Source organism: Taurulus bubalis (assembly GCF_910589615.1).
Source record: "Taurulus bubalis genome assembly, chromosome: 1".
Classification (NCBI taxonomy): domain Eukaryota; kingdom Metazoa; phylum Chordata; class Actinopteri; order Perciformes; family Cottidae; genus Taurulus; species Taurulus bubalis.
In genome coordinates this window covers 2,774,994-2,792,504 of record NC_136589.1, presented here as the reverse complement: position 1 = coordinate 2,792,504, position 17,511 = coordinate 2,774,994, and the positions used below count along the sequence as shown (strand labels likewise).

The following is a 17,511-nucleotide window of genomic DNA, read 5'->3' as shown; positions in this document are numbered from 1 at the left end:
ACAGAGAACCAAAAGGCATCATGGGTAGGAATACTTTATAGTTGTAATTGTCTACTGGATGGGAGACGATAACGTAACACATGAAGGATGTTAAACTGTTTTATTCTGTTAAGCTGACGGGAGGTTTTACTTTATTATAGTTAAATTGTTTCTAAAGTTTATTGGAAAGAGTTAAAATACAAATTATAAATGAGAAATTGTGGTTAAGATTGTATGAGTGGCTGAAACCAAAATAAAAAACTAAGGGAGAATGCAACGCTCAGTCAATGCAAACGTTGTTAAAACCCACATTTATTCTTTATTGGACATTACAAAGTCTCTAAATATACCATACAAGTCATTTAGAAATTCATTATAAATATATTAATTTGTGCTCCTGCAGGTTTTGAAGTAAAACAAAACCTATTTAGGATCTAAGACTAGAAATACAGGAATACAATATATAAAGTTAAACATAATACTGTTATATATGTATAACTTGTCATGTTAAACTTAACCTAAAAGGGTAGTAAAATGTCATATTTATAATATTTCGCTATTGATAAAAAGTGCTGCGTACAAATAACATTCATGGTTTGAATTGGAGCAGAAACATTTATGGATGTTTGTTATTGTCTCAAGATCAAGTCTCTTCAGGAGGAAGTGCTTTGGTTTAGTCTCCTCTTCTTCTAAAGAAGTCTATGAAGATTATAGATGTATTTATTTTAGATAACTATAAGCTGCTCTCTCTCCATCTCTCTCTCACATTTCCACCGCCGTGTCACATGACGTGATGTCGGCTTCTTTCCACGTTTTCAGACACAAATAACACAAATACTTTTGGTGGACCTTCATCATCATCGCCGCGTTCTTCCTCAATACTGGACCCGTCCCTGTTAGTCACTTATGAGAAAAAAAGGTTGAAATATAGCAACGTTTCCCTTTTTTAAGGGGAAAACTGAACGCTAGCCAGTTTATAAAAAGTCAAATGAAGGAAAGAGATTGTTTTAAAAGAGGTTGATTCTTGGTTTGTTTGTATTTCCCTGAAACAAAAAAAGAAATTAATACATCTGCTTGTTTTGGCAACTAGCTTCTGTCTGGAGATGTGTGTGTGTGTGGAGTTTGTGTGTGTGTTTTTAGGAGGCTCCAGCAAGGACAGGAAGTGTTGTGGCTGCGTGGGGAGAAAGTGTGTGTTGTGGGTTTGTGGAGAAGCTTGTTGTGGGTGGAGAGAAAGTTTGAAAGGAGGAGACAGTGTGTGGGAAAAGTTAAGGACGGGTTGTGTGCGTTCAGATGTTTAAATCGGATGAAAGTCTGTTATTTTTTTTAGCATATTTCCGGACAAAAGAGGAGAGTGTGTGATGAGGTCACTGGAGGGTTTCTGGGGCAGAGAGCGAGTCGTTCAGGTCTCAGGGAAGCAGTCGGGAGGAGAGGCGAGCTGATTGGCCGAGGAGCCAGGGGGCGTGTCTCAGTGCAGCAAGGAGTCTCGAGGACGTCTTGCGTGGAGGAGCGGACCGAGAGTCCCGATTGGCTGCAGCCGGTGTGTGTGTTTGAGTGTGTGTGTGTGTGTGTGTGTGTGAGGAAGCAGAGGGGAGAAATCCGAGTGTGCACAAGGAAAAAGGGGAGGTGAAGAAGAGGACGAGTCAGAGGATAAAGATTGGAGCAAGGAGAAGGGACAAGAGGGAGGGAAGGACGTTCTCCTCTGTGGCAGATGAAGAGCTGACGAAGGGAAAGGGAACAAGGAAACAAGGAAGGAAGGGAGGGTGAGAACATTAAATTGTGTAAAGGATTCGTGAGAAGGAGCAACAAGTGAGCAGCGAGTCATTCAAACCAAAGACGTACCAGAAATACCCATTGAGAGGGAGCGTAGTGACAGGAGCCGCTCCTCCTCCTCCTCCTCCTCCTCCTCCTCTTCCTCCTCCTCCTCTCAATGCTGTTGTTGGCCTTAACTGCCGGCGGGTCACTGGGGCGCCACTACATCGCCATGTTCGAGGCCACGCAGAACGTCACGCTCAAGCCTACGGAGAGCTGGAGGGAGGCGCTGCTGGACACCCGCGTCATGGACCTCTTCTTCACCGTGAGTACCCCGTCATGTGTCTTCCTTTTCTACTTCCTGTTTAATGGCGTTCCTGGATTAACTTGTTTGACATCCTCTGAGCGTCCTTCTGCTTTACATCATCCGCATCCTTCTGTCCTCTCTCACCCTCCTCCTCCACTGCTGTCCCTTTTTAGATGGAGGTTTATTTACCACCAACAAAGATGTTGGGTTCTGAAGGTTTTACATTTATGTGTTCGCTTCTATTTCCTTTTTAAAACGGCGTTACAACAAATGGGGAAACTTTGTGTTTGAGTGTCAGTGGCTCTGCTCCCGTCTGTGAGCGTCCTTCTGCTTTACATCCATCTCTGTCAGGGAGGTCTCTGTCCTCCTCTTCCTCCTCCTCTCGATGGCAGTTTATTTCTGAGAAACAAAGAGACGGTTTCATGTTGGGCAAAGAAGCCTCACTTGCCCTGGTGTTTTTGGCGTGAGGTTTTCACTGGTTTGGCGTTGTGTGTTTTCTTCTCGCGCCCCATTAAGTAGATTTATGGGTGCTGTGCAGTGGGGTTGTGTTATTGTGCGTCTGTCCAGAGGACCGCCCGGTGAAGTCGATGTGTATTTCCGTGCAGTGGCTTTGTGTGTTTTAAGAGGCGGCCCACGCTGGCTTAGCGGCCGGCGTGGGAGGAGAAGTGTGGAACAAACCGGTCAGCTCCAAAGCGTCTGGCTGCACGTCGCCAGATACTGCTCCACTACTCGGCATGTCAGGCTGCCCCACTGCCAAATACTGCCCCTTTACCTGCCGCCTCCTGCTCTCTGCAGCTCCTCCCTGTTGCTGCTCCACGACACCACACGCTTATGTATTCATTTCTTCTGTGTTCATTGGTTTATCCGGCAGGAGCAGTGTGCATTAATAAAACATCGCTGTGAGTTAGTCAAGAGGCTGTTTTTCATCTTCCAGTCGCCCTAAAATACAGAATATGGGATTAAAATGGCAAAGTTACTCATTTCTAAGCGTGCAATAATAAAAGAAGAGAGAATATGAAGTAGAATCATTGAGGACACTCGTATACTACATTAAGTACTTTTTAAGACTCATAAAAGCAATGAAACATGGACTTTAATGTTTGGTTTATGGCATTGTTGACTAGTTTGTGAGGGTTTCATTCATGGAGCGGTTGAAGGAACGTCTTGGCCTTTGCTTTGGATGCTTTCTTCTAAATTTGGGCCAAACGTTCATCCAACCGGAGGAGCCAATGAACATTTGATCACTGTGACCTCACGAAACATATTTCTGTCCATTACTTAAGAATTCATATGCTTATGTGCGACCATTTTAAACCAATAAAATGATGAAGCGCGTGGATGTAACTGCAACTTGACTGGCGTTCTTTAGCTTGTTCCACAAATCATATTTTACATGTATATTCAGCAACGCATATGGCTGGAACTTGTATCAAGATCAAATGTTTTGTTTCTGTGCATCAATAATTGTTCATAACTAAAATGTGTTTATATTTGGCGACATGTTGCGTCCTCCAAAAGGTGATAAAATAAGTTTTGTGAGGATGGTTTTCCTGCTCAGTTTACACCTGATATTCATTTAGACTTAACAACAATACATCTGTTAAATGATTGGCTGTTCCCTCCGTTAACGAGGGCTGTGATTGGCTGTTCATGAGTTGGGTTTGTTCCTGTCGGTTTGCATTTAAGTGAAACCATCTAATTGTCTATTTCGGTCCATATTGTTTTATCGCCCAGGCATAATTCAGATGAATACAATGAAGTTTATAGATATAGAATCCAGTTTGAGGGGTGAGACGGTTCCTCTGGAAGCTTAGGTTAAGTTAGGTTGGTCGTCTTTTGTTCGGTTACAGAACAGGAAACTTGTTTGTGTTTGTAACTCGATATTGGATTATTTTATCAGGAAGATGTGGTTAACAATAAGGGTTCTAGTCAATAAAAGGACCAGTTTCAGTCACTTTATCTTGAAGTATTTTCACCTCATTGTCGCTTTCAGTTTGCTTCAGAAGAGCCTTTCCTTTTGAATATGGTTTTAAAGGCAAATATTAACCTAATTATAAATGTTTCTTAAACTCTTCTACACTTGAAGAAGTGGATTATGTTTGTGATATTAATGTGTGATAACAATTGGTGGCGTTTCTATGTGGAAATATGCACATGGGTTATTTTTGTTGGCAGTTTCACAGACACATTAATATCTTTAATATCTTTAAATCTGTTTTCAACGTTGCGTTGTTTTGTTCGTCACCGCTGCTGAAACTTTCCTCTGTGGTTCCAGTTATTATCTTGCAGCTGGAGCTAAAATGATAACTCTTCTGAACTATTTCTACTTTGATTGAGTGATTGTGTGAAGTCAGAACTCGGTGATTATCCGGCACAAAGGATCACAAAGGCCTGTAATTGGCTCCGAGCGGCGACTGCAATCAGAGGGTTGTTGGTTTTTCGTCACACAAAAGCACTCGGCCGCCGATCAGAGGCATTTGATTGGCCGCGGCAGTTTGTCGCGCATAAAAATGTTTGTCATTGTTCTTGCGGTCGGGTTCTCTCTTTGCTGCCGCTGGAATCTGCAGGATGTGTTTTGTGTTGGTTTCAGTTTCAGGCCTTCAGTCTCAGCGCTCACTCCGGTATTTCTAGTAGCTCAACTGTTTGTTATTGTAAGACTGCTGCGGTCAGCTGTCTCTCTCTGTGTGTGTGTGTGTGTGTGTGTGTGTGTGTGTGTGTGTGTGTGTGTGTGTGTGTGTGTGTGTTACAACATCTTCTTGCATATTTGTGTGTGTTGTTGGCGCATATCTGTCTCTGTGGGATTGTGTCAATTTGAGTCAGTGGAGTGTTTGTGTGTATTTATCCAGTTTAATGGGGTCTTCTGCCGTCAGCTGCTGTGTCTCCTCAGCTGTGTGTGTGTGTGTGTGTGTGTGTGTGTGTGTGTGTGTGTGTGTGTGTGTGTGTGTGTGTGTGTGTGTGTGTGTGTGTGTGTGTGTGTGTGTGTGTGTGTGTGTGTGTGTGTGTGCGCGCGTGCTCGGAGACACGCGCCATCAGGGTCACAGTCCACAGCAGACCGGTGGCAGGATTAGAGCTCGGCCCCTGGATTAGGGGCCCCTGTTAACAACCGCAGTAACCCACCCATCACACACACTCTGCACCCTGTTGAGGGGCTCTGTCAGTCTCCCATTAGCCGGCTCCAGGGCTCCCTCACTGATCCACTGGGAGCACTGGTGCCCCCGACTGAAAGCTTTTAGCGCCACTTCATCACCGTGCAACGCATCTCACGCGTTGTGGGTTTTCCTTTACAATAAAAAACACAGAGTAACGTGAACGTGGTGCTTTAAGGGGAAGACATTGTTGTTTTTCAAACATAAACACCAAATAATAAAGTGTGACTCTTATGGTCCTATAAAGGTGGTTCATTGACTATAATAGAGTCTACGACCCAGTGAGATCGTTTCCACCGCCGCCGTTAAATCACCACGACTCAGACGCTCAGAGGAAGAGAGAAGACAAAGGAAAAAGACGGAACAGAGAAATGTAATTTAACGAGAGAGTGAAACCTGGATGCAGTTTGCAGGAGTTTGAGAGGTTTGGGGATAAATTGTTGATTGTAGACTGGAAAGGAAGAAGACTACGGCGGTTGTTGGCCTCCTTCAAAATAAACACACTCCACCTTTGTTGATTTGACCCCGACTACAACCAAGAAGACGGAGACGAAGAAAAGGACACACACGGAAGCGTCTGTCTTTCTCTTGGCCTCTGCTGTGGTTTTTTTTTTTTTGTCGGCTTTGTGTTGCTCTTGAGTTTTGAGTTTCTGTTGGGCTCCGTGATTACAGAGCGGCAGCAAAGTGTGATTGTGTGTTTGTTCCCGCACGCAAACAAACACACAATCATCCAAGACGATTGGGTGCATCTGGTTTATTTCATCGCACACATAAGTAAAAACGTCTCTATGCACTCACACGTTTAAAAAAACAAAATTCCTGCAGAATTTATAGTTATGAGTAAAAGTTTGAGCTCCAGCTCAGAATCGGATCAGAAAAGATAAAGGGAGCAAATCAAACATTTAGCGGCGCCCTGATCATGTTTTCTTGTCGCCTATCGGCCAATAGAGTTGCTTTGTTTGACTCAAATGGTGTCAGCAGCTGAAACCCGACTGAAACTCATATTCTGAAGCGCTTACATATCCAAAGAACCTCCTAAAACCTGAATGCATGTCCTCGATCAGAAAAGGCAGATTAAAATGGCCGCCGCCGCCGTGAGAACCTTGTGGATATCGGTGAGCGTGTCGACGAAGCTCCCTCTCTAGCAGTGAACACAATCAGTGAGGCGTTCAGGGACCGACGGGCAGCAGAGACTTCGGCCTGAAGGCAGGCGGTAACTCGGTGATGGAGAGACGATCATGTGAAGCGGAGAGCCGAGGCTCTGAGCCCCGAGGTAACGGACACCCGGCTTTGTTTCCTGCTATAAATACCTTCCTCGTTCCCTTTGTTCCTCCCTCTTCCTCCTCCTCATCCTCACCTCTCCGTCTACCCGACGGTCTCCTCTCCCTCAGCTCGGCCCTCATTGCAGCTCATTTCATGCATTCTCTCTTTCTCATTTTAAATTCCTCTAGTTTCTTTGCTTCAGACCAAAATGAGCTGCAGTTTGTGTTCAATCTGGGTTTTAATCAGAATCCAGTCTCAGATCTGCTTTGTTCTCTTGTCCATGTTTATGGTTCACATTATTAATAACTAAACTCAAAGCATCAGTTGATCTGATATCCGCTTTTTTCTTCAGCTTTGATTAGTTTGATTATGTTTTTAGCTACAAAATTAAAATGCTCTTCTTTCTTGAGCACAGCATCATTGTTCATGAGCGACTATAATGTTTAATATTTCATTTAATCTGTGAGACTCTTTTAACTCCTGACATTAACTCGAAGCAATCGGATCGTTTCCTGATTTTAGTTTTGTTAAACGGCAGAACGTTTCTTCAGAGAACTACTCTGGAATATGAGATGATTATCTCCTGATCTATCATAATAATAATTATGATTTTCTCCTGATCTATAATCATAATTAGTATTATGAGTCTTAAAAACTCAGATTGTTATGCTTTTCTTTCTCATATATCACCGTTTCTGACATCTTCAGTCTTTATATTTTTTTGACGGTTTTGTAAGACAAAACAAGCTATTTGATCACTGAAGAAATATTGTATGAATTAAATATTATAATAAATTGTAATGAGCGCGTTTCTTTTTTTTATTTTATACATATTATAGAATTTCCAATTATTTAAAAAATAATCAGTTGATGTCGGTTGAATCTCATAAAATCGCCATTATTAAATATGATCAGTAACAAAGACCCTTAAAGGAATGAGAAGAGCCTTATAATAATAAACATATTTATGACCCTGGTACATGTAACTAACGTGTTATATTATGACGGATGTTAGTTTACATTAGCAGCAATAATTAAGTAGATTTTTAATAGTTTGCATAAACATACAGCCAGGCCGCCCGTGTCTGTACTTTTAATTTGCACACACACACACACACACACACACACACACACACACACACACACACACACACACACACACACACACACTGTTTTCCCCCCAAAACCATATAACTGTCACCCCTGATTTGACGTCATAATTATGTTATTGTTTAACTTTATCTCGGCTTCGTTCCTGTGCAGCCAGACGACGTTCAACATGTTTATTAAATACTTTGCTGACAACAAATCCATTGATTAATCAAATATGCATCAATCTGATCTGCACCACCAAAACCTTCCATATCATTGTATCCTGTTCTCTCTCCTTTCATCCATCCCACTCCCCGCATACTGACACACACACACACACACACACACACACACACACACACACACACACACACACACACACACACACAGTGTGTCTCTAACTATAGTCAGACTCAAGGCGACTGACATTACTGGCATCGCGTGGATCATTCGCTGGTGCAGCTGCTTTTTCAGAGCTTGCGCTGTTCAATCCTTTGGCCTTGCACTGCCTCTCCCTCCCTCCTTCCTGCCTCCCACTCTTGCTCACTTTCCACCCTCCTCCTCCCACTTAGCTCTTCCAGAGGATGACTTCACGCTCTGGAAGAGAGCAGCAGCAGAGACTGGTGGCTACACTACGTTAGCATCGGAGATTCCCGGCAGCGTGGCTCACCCCCAGCAGGAGAGCGGGGAGGGGAGGAAGAATTTGAGGGGAGGGAGTAAGAAGAAGGAGGAGGAGGAGGAGGAGGAGGAGGAGGAGGAAGCAACAAGGAGAGAGAGGGAGGTTGAAAGTTTGATTGCCTCTGCGATGGGGCCATGTGGAGCCGGTGAAGCTCTCTCTCTCTCTCTCTCTGGCTCTAAGGGATGACGGGAGGAGAAGCAAAGCGCTGGGAGCCGCGGCAGCAAGCGGTCTGAGCTGCAGACGTCCGTCGGTGTGAAACCCGCGTCGCCGATAGGCTGCCGCTGCCGTCTGCGTCTCACCATTAAAAAGCAACAATGCCTCCTCGCTCGTCGCCGTGCGACCGCTCGGCACGGACCACAAAAAACAACAGAAGCTCGGCACTGAGGTTTCCACCCCGGCGGGAGTCCTTCCTCTCTGGGTCCCGCTAGGCGCTCTGCGTGTTTGAGAGGGGTCGCCGTGTCTGAAGAGACGGGGGAACCAAATAACAATAATCAATTCTCCGTCTCTCTTGGGATCAGCTGTGTTGGTGGGAGACGGCGGTGAGTATCCGTGATCTGTTTCTGAACGCGTGACGGGAGGAAGAGGAAGGTTCTCCTTCTTCGTCGACGACGGCGTCTCTATTTGTGGGGTTCTTTGCAGATGATTTAAGTTTAATTTACTTAACGCGTCAACGTTCTCCCCGGAGCATCGGCGCAAACGGCAACACGCGGAGGGTAAACTTGCTTTCGCACGCTGTATTTCGGGGGTGTGACCGGTTTCTCCTAATCCGGAGGGCTTTAAAACATTCAGTTCAGACTAGAAGGACACGCTAAGGCCGTCTCTGTGTCATGAAGTAGAGATCGAGCTGGTGCATCCGCTCAATCGTTTAACGGACTCACCTTCCCACCACGTTTCATAAAGGCAGGCAGGTAGTACAAGCTTTACATGTTTTTAAAGCTCTTGAATGTGTTTCCTTCCTGTTTGTTTGTTGTTTTCGGGCCTTCAGGAGGCGTTGATGGCATCAATCAGTTCATTATTTCTTTTTGAATTGGTTAATCTGTTTTCTGCTGCTTATCGTAAAGTTTAGACAAAAAATGAGCAAGAGTTGGATAAAACATAAATAAAAACATGTATTTATATTGAGGTGAAACCTGAAGTTTATATAATTTAAAGTTGTCCAAAGTTGATGAAAAACAATATGCATACATTTAGTAATTTTCATGCGACTCACCTGGTTTCTTCTTCTCACATCAAGTCTGAAATAATTTGTAAACTTTCAGTAAATTGTGGAAAAAGTATTTTTAGCATGTTAAGTCTTTCTGGTAAATGATCCGTACTTGTGAAGCTTCTGACCACTCAAAGCGCTTTAACACGACATGACATCATTCACCCATTCACACCCTGATGAGAGGAGCCACATCAGATTATCAACATTCACACACCGTAGAACAGCGACGGTCCTTTTTTTATATCCTACGTACCGGCTGGTTCATTGAGAAGTCAAACGTTACATCCAACCCCTGTACGGTGTTTATTTATTGTGTATATATTTGTATTTTTCACTCTACTGTACTCTAAGCGAAGTGAGGAATAAACATCTTTAATCTCTGATCTCCTGCAGGTGCACAGGAAGATCCGGGAGGACTCGGACATGGCCCAGGACTCCCTGCAGTGCCTGGCCCAGCTGGCCTCCATGCACGGGCCCGTGTTCCCCGACGAGGGCGCCCAGGTGTCCTACCTGGCCCACCTGGTGGAGGGCCTGCTCAGCATGATCAACGGGTCAGTTGCACGTGTCCGTACCTCCGGCACCATGTGACGGGTTGTGTTTAAACTCTGGTCAGACGGTCGTGATTAAACAGGCATGTCGTTGGCAGGTGAAGAAAGGTTGCTTTATAATTCACATTTTAAAGAGTGAACCTCTTAAAGGTATTCATCAGTGAGTTGTGAGGTTTTGTGCTGACGAGCACCGGGATATGGACTTCATAGTGCAGGTCTACATCTGTCTTGAAACAGTACTCATGTGCCATTTGTTCACAGAGTTATTTAAGGTTGCTGTAATAATTCCTCCTGTCCATTTAGTCGTGAAGAAATCCCAAAAATCAACAATTCCAAAAGCTCACAGCAGGGACCTGCTTGATTTTCTTTTTTGTTGATAATAATAATAATAATAGTGTTGATTGTTGTCGCGCCTTTCAAGGGACGCTTTAGAAATGTGAAGGCAGAACAAATAACATACAAAGAATAAATCACATGGTAGACTGAGTCCACTGGTGAACAGGTGGGTGTTCAGAAGCATTATAAAGGTGTTCAGAGGTATTTGAAAGGTGTTCAGAAGCATTATAAAGGTGTTCAGAAGCATTATAAATGTGTTCAGAAGCATTATAAAGGTGTTTAGAAGCATTATAAAGGTGTTCAGAAGCATTATAAAGGTGTTCAGAAGCATTATAAAGGTGTTTAGAAGCATTATAAAGGTGTTCAGAAGCATTATAAAGGTGTTCAGAAGCATTATAAAGGTGTTTAGAAGCATTATAAAGGTGTTCAGAAGCATTATAAAGGTGTTCAGAAGCATTATAAAGGTGTTCAGAAGCATTATAAAGGTGTTCAGAGGTATTTGAAAGGTGTTCAGAAGCATTATAAAGGTGTTCAGAAGCATTATAAAGGTGTTTAGAAGCATTATAAAGGTGTTCAGAAGCATTATAAAGGTGTTTAGAAGCATTATAAAGGTGTTCAGAAGCATTATAAAGGTGTTTAGAAGCATTATAAAGGTGTTCAGAAGCATTATAAAGGTGTTTAGAAGCATTATAAAGGTGTTCAGAAGCATTATAAAGGTGTTTAGAAGCATTATAAAGGTGTTCAGAAGCATTATAAAGGTGTTTAGAAGCATTATAAAGGTGTGCAAAGGTGCAGCAATATGGATTATTTGGTGGGAGCGAGTTGGACTGGAGTGATTTGTAGGTGAGGAGGAGGATTTCTGTTTGAGATGCAGCTCTTGGTGGGTGATGTTTAGGTGAGGAGGCTGGAGCCGGAGTCTTGAGAGGCTTCTGGTGATGGAAAGAGAGGGTGAAGTCCAGAATAACGATGATGGAGCAGACGTCCACATCCAGGACTGTAGAGATACTGCAGCAGTTTGATCCTCATTCAACTCTCTCCATCGCGCCTCATTGACCTCTCTCACGCTTTCCCTTTTTCTTTTTCTGTTTGATAATCAGCTAAACCCTTCTAAGTCGTCTCGACCACACTGACAGACGGAACTAATTCAAACCTGCCCGTCGAAAGCAGACGTTATGACACAACCGCCACCTAAAATAGATTAACGGTTCCTTCGCTAAAGTGATCTCATTGTGGAAAATAACGACATTCTGGGCATTAAAATCACACGCAGTCAAAATATCGTCTATTAAAGGCTGGATTTCATCCTTTTGTGCATTAAAATGTAAATATGATGTTCTTTATGACCCTCGGCTGTCCGTTTGAACCGCTATGTTGTCGCTCATCGTCTCCCTCGGGTATCTCAAGGATTTCATGTTCCTTAAATCCAGAGACTCAACAAGTGGAGGCCGCCGGCAGCAGGAGTGTGACTCACACTGAGCCATGTCTGCTTTATTTACAGGAAGTAATTGCTTGTTGAGTCTGTGTGTTTTTTTAATGGCCTCTGATTCCAGCATCTGCACGCTCGATGGGAAGAGCCGCTCCCCCAGTTCAGCAACAAATACTCTTAACCAGGAACTCATGTCCTTCTTTAAAGTAAATAAAACTAATCTATGTGAAAGTGGATCAAATTATGTCTTTTATTCTTCTCTCAGAGACACTGTTTATTCAACTGAGAGGGGGAAACAAATCACTAGCAACCACAAAAACACTGGTAAACACTGAGTGTGTTGACCTCTAATTCAAAATGGAGCTGCCTTTTGCTATTCCTATACAAACATTATTTTACAATATTATATTTCCATAAAATTAACTGGTATTTCTATCTGGTAACTGTGTATTTTCTGCATATCATTTTCAAGCACGAGCGAAGCATCAAAAACAAAATGTCATTTATCTATTTTCTAAGTTTTATTTTGATTATAAACATATATAAATATTTTCAAGGACGGAGTTCAGGCACAAAAACGTGAGAATTAACCGTCATTGAAACCAAAAATAAATGTATAAATTCATAGAGGTAGTAAACGGAGCAGAAGAAGCATCAACAACATAACGTTCGCTTTCAAGCCTCCAGTTCGGCGATTTTTGCCGTCGCCATCTTGGAATACATTCGTTTCCGTGTTGCTAAACGTATAAATCATGTTCACCAATTGTACCGTCTGCAGATGTGGAGTCAAGAGTGGGATCAGAGCGTCCAATCAGAAGCCATGCAGCTCGTCTTGAGCCTCTGAGCTGCAGAAACACTCGGCCTTCACTCAGGAAATCAAGGAACCATTACCGACTCTGCTGTGACCTTTTGTATGGAATGAGAGCGCGGAAACACGTACAGCCAGTCGTACTGGAGCTGGCTCATGCTCTTGTGGCATCGAGGCGACCGGCGGGGCGTTAAGAGGAAAACTGTTTCTCACCTTTTTAGTGGCAACGTGCACGAGAGCAAAGATCTTTCCCCCAATTGTCCCGATGTTTTCTTCATCTGATGTAACAGGAGTCTCTACGTCGGCCATCTCTTTCTCTTTTCGACTAATTGTTTGGTCTATATAAAGCTGGAGAAGAGAGAAACCTGTCCATCACGAAGCCCAGAGAGACGTCTCTGGATGTCTTGTTTTGTTGGACCGACAACAAAGATTAATCATTTGGTTTATAAAATGCCAGAGAATAGTAAAACATGTCCATCAGGATTCATTTTAAAGCCCAAAGTGATGATTGGTTCGAGCAACAGTCCAAAAACCAGAAATATTCTGTTTATCGTGAAGTAAAACAAAGTCGCCTGTCAGTGTTTCTGCAGGGAAATATTACAAATCAATTATCAAGATGATTTTCTCTCAATACGCCAGATCTTTATGATTTCTCTCACATGTTTTGTTTCAGTTAATCTGCAGATTTAATCCAAACTTTGTTATTTTATTAACATCCAGTGCATCTGCTTCTCAGTCCGTCTTCTATCAGTTGTGATGAAGGGAACACTGTCACCTCTATTAATCTGAAATGTAAAATACCCAAATCGCTCTAAATATAGCACTTTCATCCACAGCTTAAGAAGCTGATGTTAAATTACAGTTTAGTGGATAAAACTGCTCTTAAGAGTATTTATTAACACTCTTGACTCACTAAAGAGAGATCAGGATTTCCTATTTAAGAAGATGAAAAGCATTAGAGATCAGAGACCTGCATTGTTCACATGCTGTAAGTTAATATCTTCACATAATAGACACAACATGAACTTAAACTTCACGCCGATGACTCTCCTCTCGCTCCATCAGGCAGAACTAACATCACTTTGAGGAGATTAAATGTGGGAAGACTCAGTGAGGATGAGACCCAACTGACCGTCAGAAGGTTATTCAGGCTTTTTATTCCAACCGGCCTCGACTGTTTTAATTATATTCTGCACTCTAAAAACTGCGGTTGGCAGCGGCGAGACACGTTTGCCCCGTTTAATGATCCTGTAGGAGCTTACAGTTGCTCCTAGAATACCATTTTTACTGTTGAAAATGATTTGACCTGTTTTACCAACAAAAGTCAATGTTTTGACAACTCGACAACCGCTCTGCGCTCCTTAAAACAACTCTGAAAACTGTCTTTAAACCGTGCTCGCTCTGTATGAATTTAATTAACTTGAAGTAGAACTTAGTGTCGTTTTAAATCTTTCCGTACGAGTACAGCTAAATACTCGGCTCAGGTATGGATACCTTCTTTTTTTAATACACCTTTTCAGCGTCAACGCTTGTCTTTGCTCAATGTTTCTCGACACGTGGACTTTACCTTCATGAAAATAGTCGAAAGCTGCCAAAATATACATTAAATCAGTCGCTGTCTGTTCAAAGAACAAGTTAAATTCATTTCAGTTCATTGTACTTAGCTCTAAGTCAAGTTGTGGTCGTCGTCTAAGCTCTTTGTAACCGTGTATGTGGTAAATACAAAGCGTTGTATGTTTTAGATCAGAAGTATTTCAGTCAGTTTGTCCGTAGTCAAAGGGCTCTGATCTGAATTAAGGGGCTACTTGTTGTGGCCACTCGTGTATAAATAACTGACACAGCAGCAGCTTGTTGTTGGACCACGTGATGCAGTGAGTAGGGGTCTCTCTCTCTCTCTCTCTCTCTCTCCCCCCCCTCTCTCTCTCTCTCTCTCCCCGTCTGTAATCACCTATTCTTGGAGCTTTTTTTCCAATTGCCTCATCAGAGAAGCATGCGGAGAGAGAGGGCCGGACGTTCTGCAATGATTGAACAGTTCTGCTGGCGTTTAGCTCCATCTGATGGGAGTTAGCTCGGCCGCTCACACGACGCCCTCTGACGGGGGAGAGAGAGGCGCGTCGCCTCAAACACATCCAGGATGAATATTCATGTTTAGAATTTCATCCTAACTGAGCAGAATTGTAGAAAACGCTTCAGAAACAACTTGTTTGCAGTCTGTGCGTCGTGTAAGAAGTAAAGCCTGGTTAGTCATGAGTAGAGACCAATTATACAATATTATTACTAATAAATCAACGTATGTGTTCCAGATAGTGAGATAAAGTAGTTTCCTCACGTGTTTGACTTAAGAACAGGTGAAGAGTTATTTAAATGTTTTATATTTATTAAAGGTACATGTGTTGTGTGTTAGCGCGTTATGTTGCTGTCTCTTTTGACGTATCGGAAAACCTGAACGCTTTTACTTCAGCCTCTTGTGGCCAGAATGAGTATTACAACAACAAATGATATGAAATGTGATTCCGGCACAACAAAAAACAACTCTGGAAATTATTATTTATAATCCCGTTTTCACAGATGGAAGTAAAAAAAGTAATTTATAAAAATGATCCTGGCAAAACTTTTTTCATCGCCTGCTTTAAGGATTTAGAACTCGGAACGTTTCTCCTTTCTAAACCTTTTTTTCACCCGTTATTAAATATATATACACGGAGAAAAACATTTTAGATCACGCAGAAAATTATAATAAAACATTGTTTTCACTTTGCTTCTGCAGTTTGCCAAAAAAAATTACAATAAATTACAGAAGAAGACAAAGGAAACCGTGTCTTCAAACTTCAAAGGGTTGTTACAATTCTAAATAAAAAAACTAAACGATTAGGGATGCATATTAAAAATGTTTCTCAATTTTCTGTATTCATGTAAAAACAGATAAACGTGATTAGAGCGACGTGCAGGTAGTCTTTGTTGCATAACGTGTGATGTGTTTAGGTCGCTGCAGTGCTTCTGCAGTACTGTTGAGACACATTGCTTGTAAAATATGTTTTCAATTTAAAACACATTTTTGGATAAATACCAAGACTCCAGCTTGGTTCTATTGATTCTGAGCTTTATTGTTCATCTGGAGCTTTTCAGCCTTTTGTTCCTCTGACTGGATTTCTCCAGAGCAGACGCTTTGTTTGTTAAATTAGTTTTTTGTTTCTGTCGGCTCACAGTTTGGTGAAACGCAGTCTGGTCGTGTTTTCATGCATCTTTCTTCACTTTGTCTCTCATGCAGAGGAGATGAACAAGATCTCATCGAGAAGGGAACCGAAGTCGTGATGTTTAGATTGTGTCTGACTTTGTTGTTTAGCAATAACCTCACAAGTAGAGTTGTTAAATGATGTTTGACACCTGGTTAAATGCGCTTTGGTAATTTAAATTTTTAAAAACACTTTTATTCCTCTTGTGATCCTTCAATATCTCTTCACATCAATCATACCGGGAAGAATTCAGATTACAATTAAACAATGACATGATTTTATTTTAGTGCGTCCACATACACACACACACACACACACACACACACACACACACACACACACACACACACACACACACACACACACACACACACCAGGGTTGGACATTTACATATTTTTTAGGGGGCAGTTTTTGCCCACTGACTGAAATCCAGGGGCATTTTTTGAAACTTGTGAAATAACATTTAACCTTTGTTCAGAATAATAAATATACTTATTTAGACTTACAGTATATGAGCAATTGTCATCAAATGGCAATAATAAGACTATTAGGCAGTAGTCTACAGATTCAAAATGGTTTTATAAGATTTTTTTGAACAAACAGAAAACATAAATCAGAATCCTATTCAATTGTATTCGTATTTCTTTGTGGTTATTTATTGTTATTACATTTTCTAAACAACTATTAACAATTGTAACTTTTTTCTTTCTTTTTTTTATAATCCAAAATTATATTTATAGATTTTGTTGTTACCTTAATCACGTTGTATGTACCTAGTACAGGAAATACAGATGGGACCGACAAAACAAAGAACAAAAACAAAAACAAGTGTGAACTGGACCAGAGGGGGCTTTCCATTAAACACATTTATAAAGAGAAGTGTAATTACATTCATTCTCCCCTACCATAAAAATAACCCCGATGCAGCTGTGGAAAACTGCTCGGGGGTCAAGTTGCCCACGAGTTTTGGTTGAGGGTCCATTTTCACGGCGGCGTCCAAACCTCAGTCACCGAGCGTGTAAGCTGGTGAGGCGACCCCGGCTTGACCTCCGCCGTCCTCGGGCCAAAACACGAGGAAAAGGAAAAAGAGAAGAAACCGATTCGTCCCACTGAACCGTTTCACTTCCAAACTACTGTACAATCGTTTCATTGACTAAAACACACTTCGTTATCTGCCCCCTGCAGGATTGAGATCGAGGACTCGGAGGCGGTGGGCATCTCCAACATCATCTCCAATCTGATCACCATGTTCCCCAGAAGCACTCTGACGGCGCTGCCCAGCGAGCTCTTCACCTCCTTCATCAACTGCCTCACGCTGCTCACCGGCTCCTTCGGACGCAGCGCCGCCCTGGAGGAGGTGGTGAGTAGTGACGCGCGTGTAGACGCCTGAAAGCGAAACATCACCTTAGAAAGGAAACATCGGTCATGAAAAATATTCCACTGAGAAATAAAACAGGCTAGAAAATATTTAATATTTGCTTTTTTTCTATTTTCTTCAATTTTTTATTTTATTTATGCAGGCAGTTTTTTTCCGAGGAGAGGAGGTGGCTGTAGTTTTGCTGACTGTAGTTTTGGCCGTCTAGTTTTGGTGGCTGTAGTTTTTGGTGGCTGTAGTGTTGCTGGCTGTAGTGTTGCTGGCTGTAGTGTTGGTGGCTGTAGTATTGGCTGGCTGTAGTGTTGCTGGCTGTAGTGTTTGGCGGCTGTAGTATTGGCTGGCTGTAGTTTTTGGCGGCTGTA

At 42.3% G+C, this 17,511-nt stretch overlaps 1 protein-coding gene across 1 annotated transcript in view; it reads left to right on the top strand.

Annotated features, from left to right (window-relative positions):
• Nucleotides 1–17,511, top strand: part of xpo4 (exportin 4) — a gene marked incomplete at its 5' end in the record, with an annotated part of 53,772 nt that overhangs the window by 16,245 nt on the left and 20,016 nt on the right. Inside the window, 3 exons of the mRNA XM_079228314.1 lie at nucleotides 1,941–2,053; nucleotides 9,816–9,973; nucleotides 16,960–17,134. Coding sequence (XP_079084440.1) covers nucleotides 1,941–2,053; nucleotides 9,816–9,973; nucleotides 16,960–17,134 — 446 coding nt within the window. The remainder of the gene's footprint in view (nucleotides 1–1,940; nucleotides 2,054–9,815; nucleotides 9,974–16,959; nucleotides 17,135–17,511) is intronic.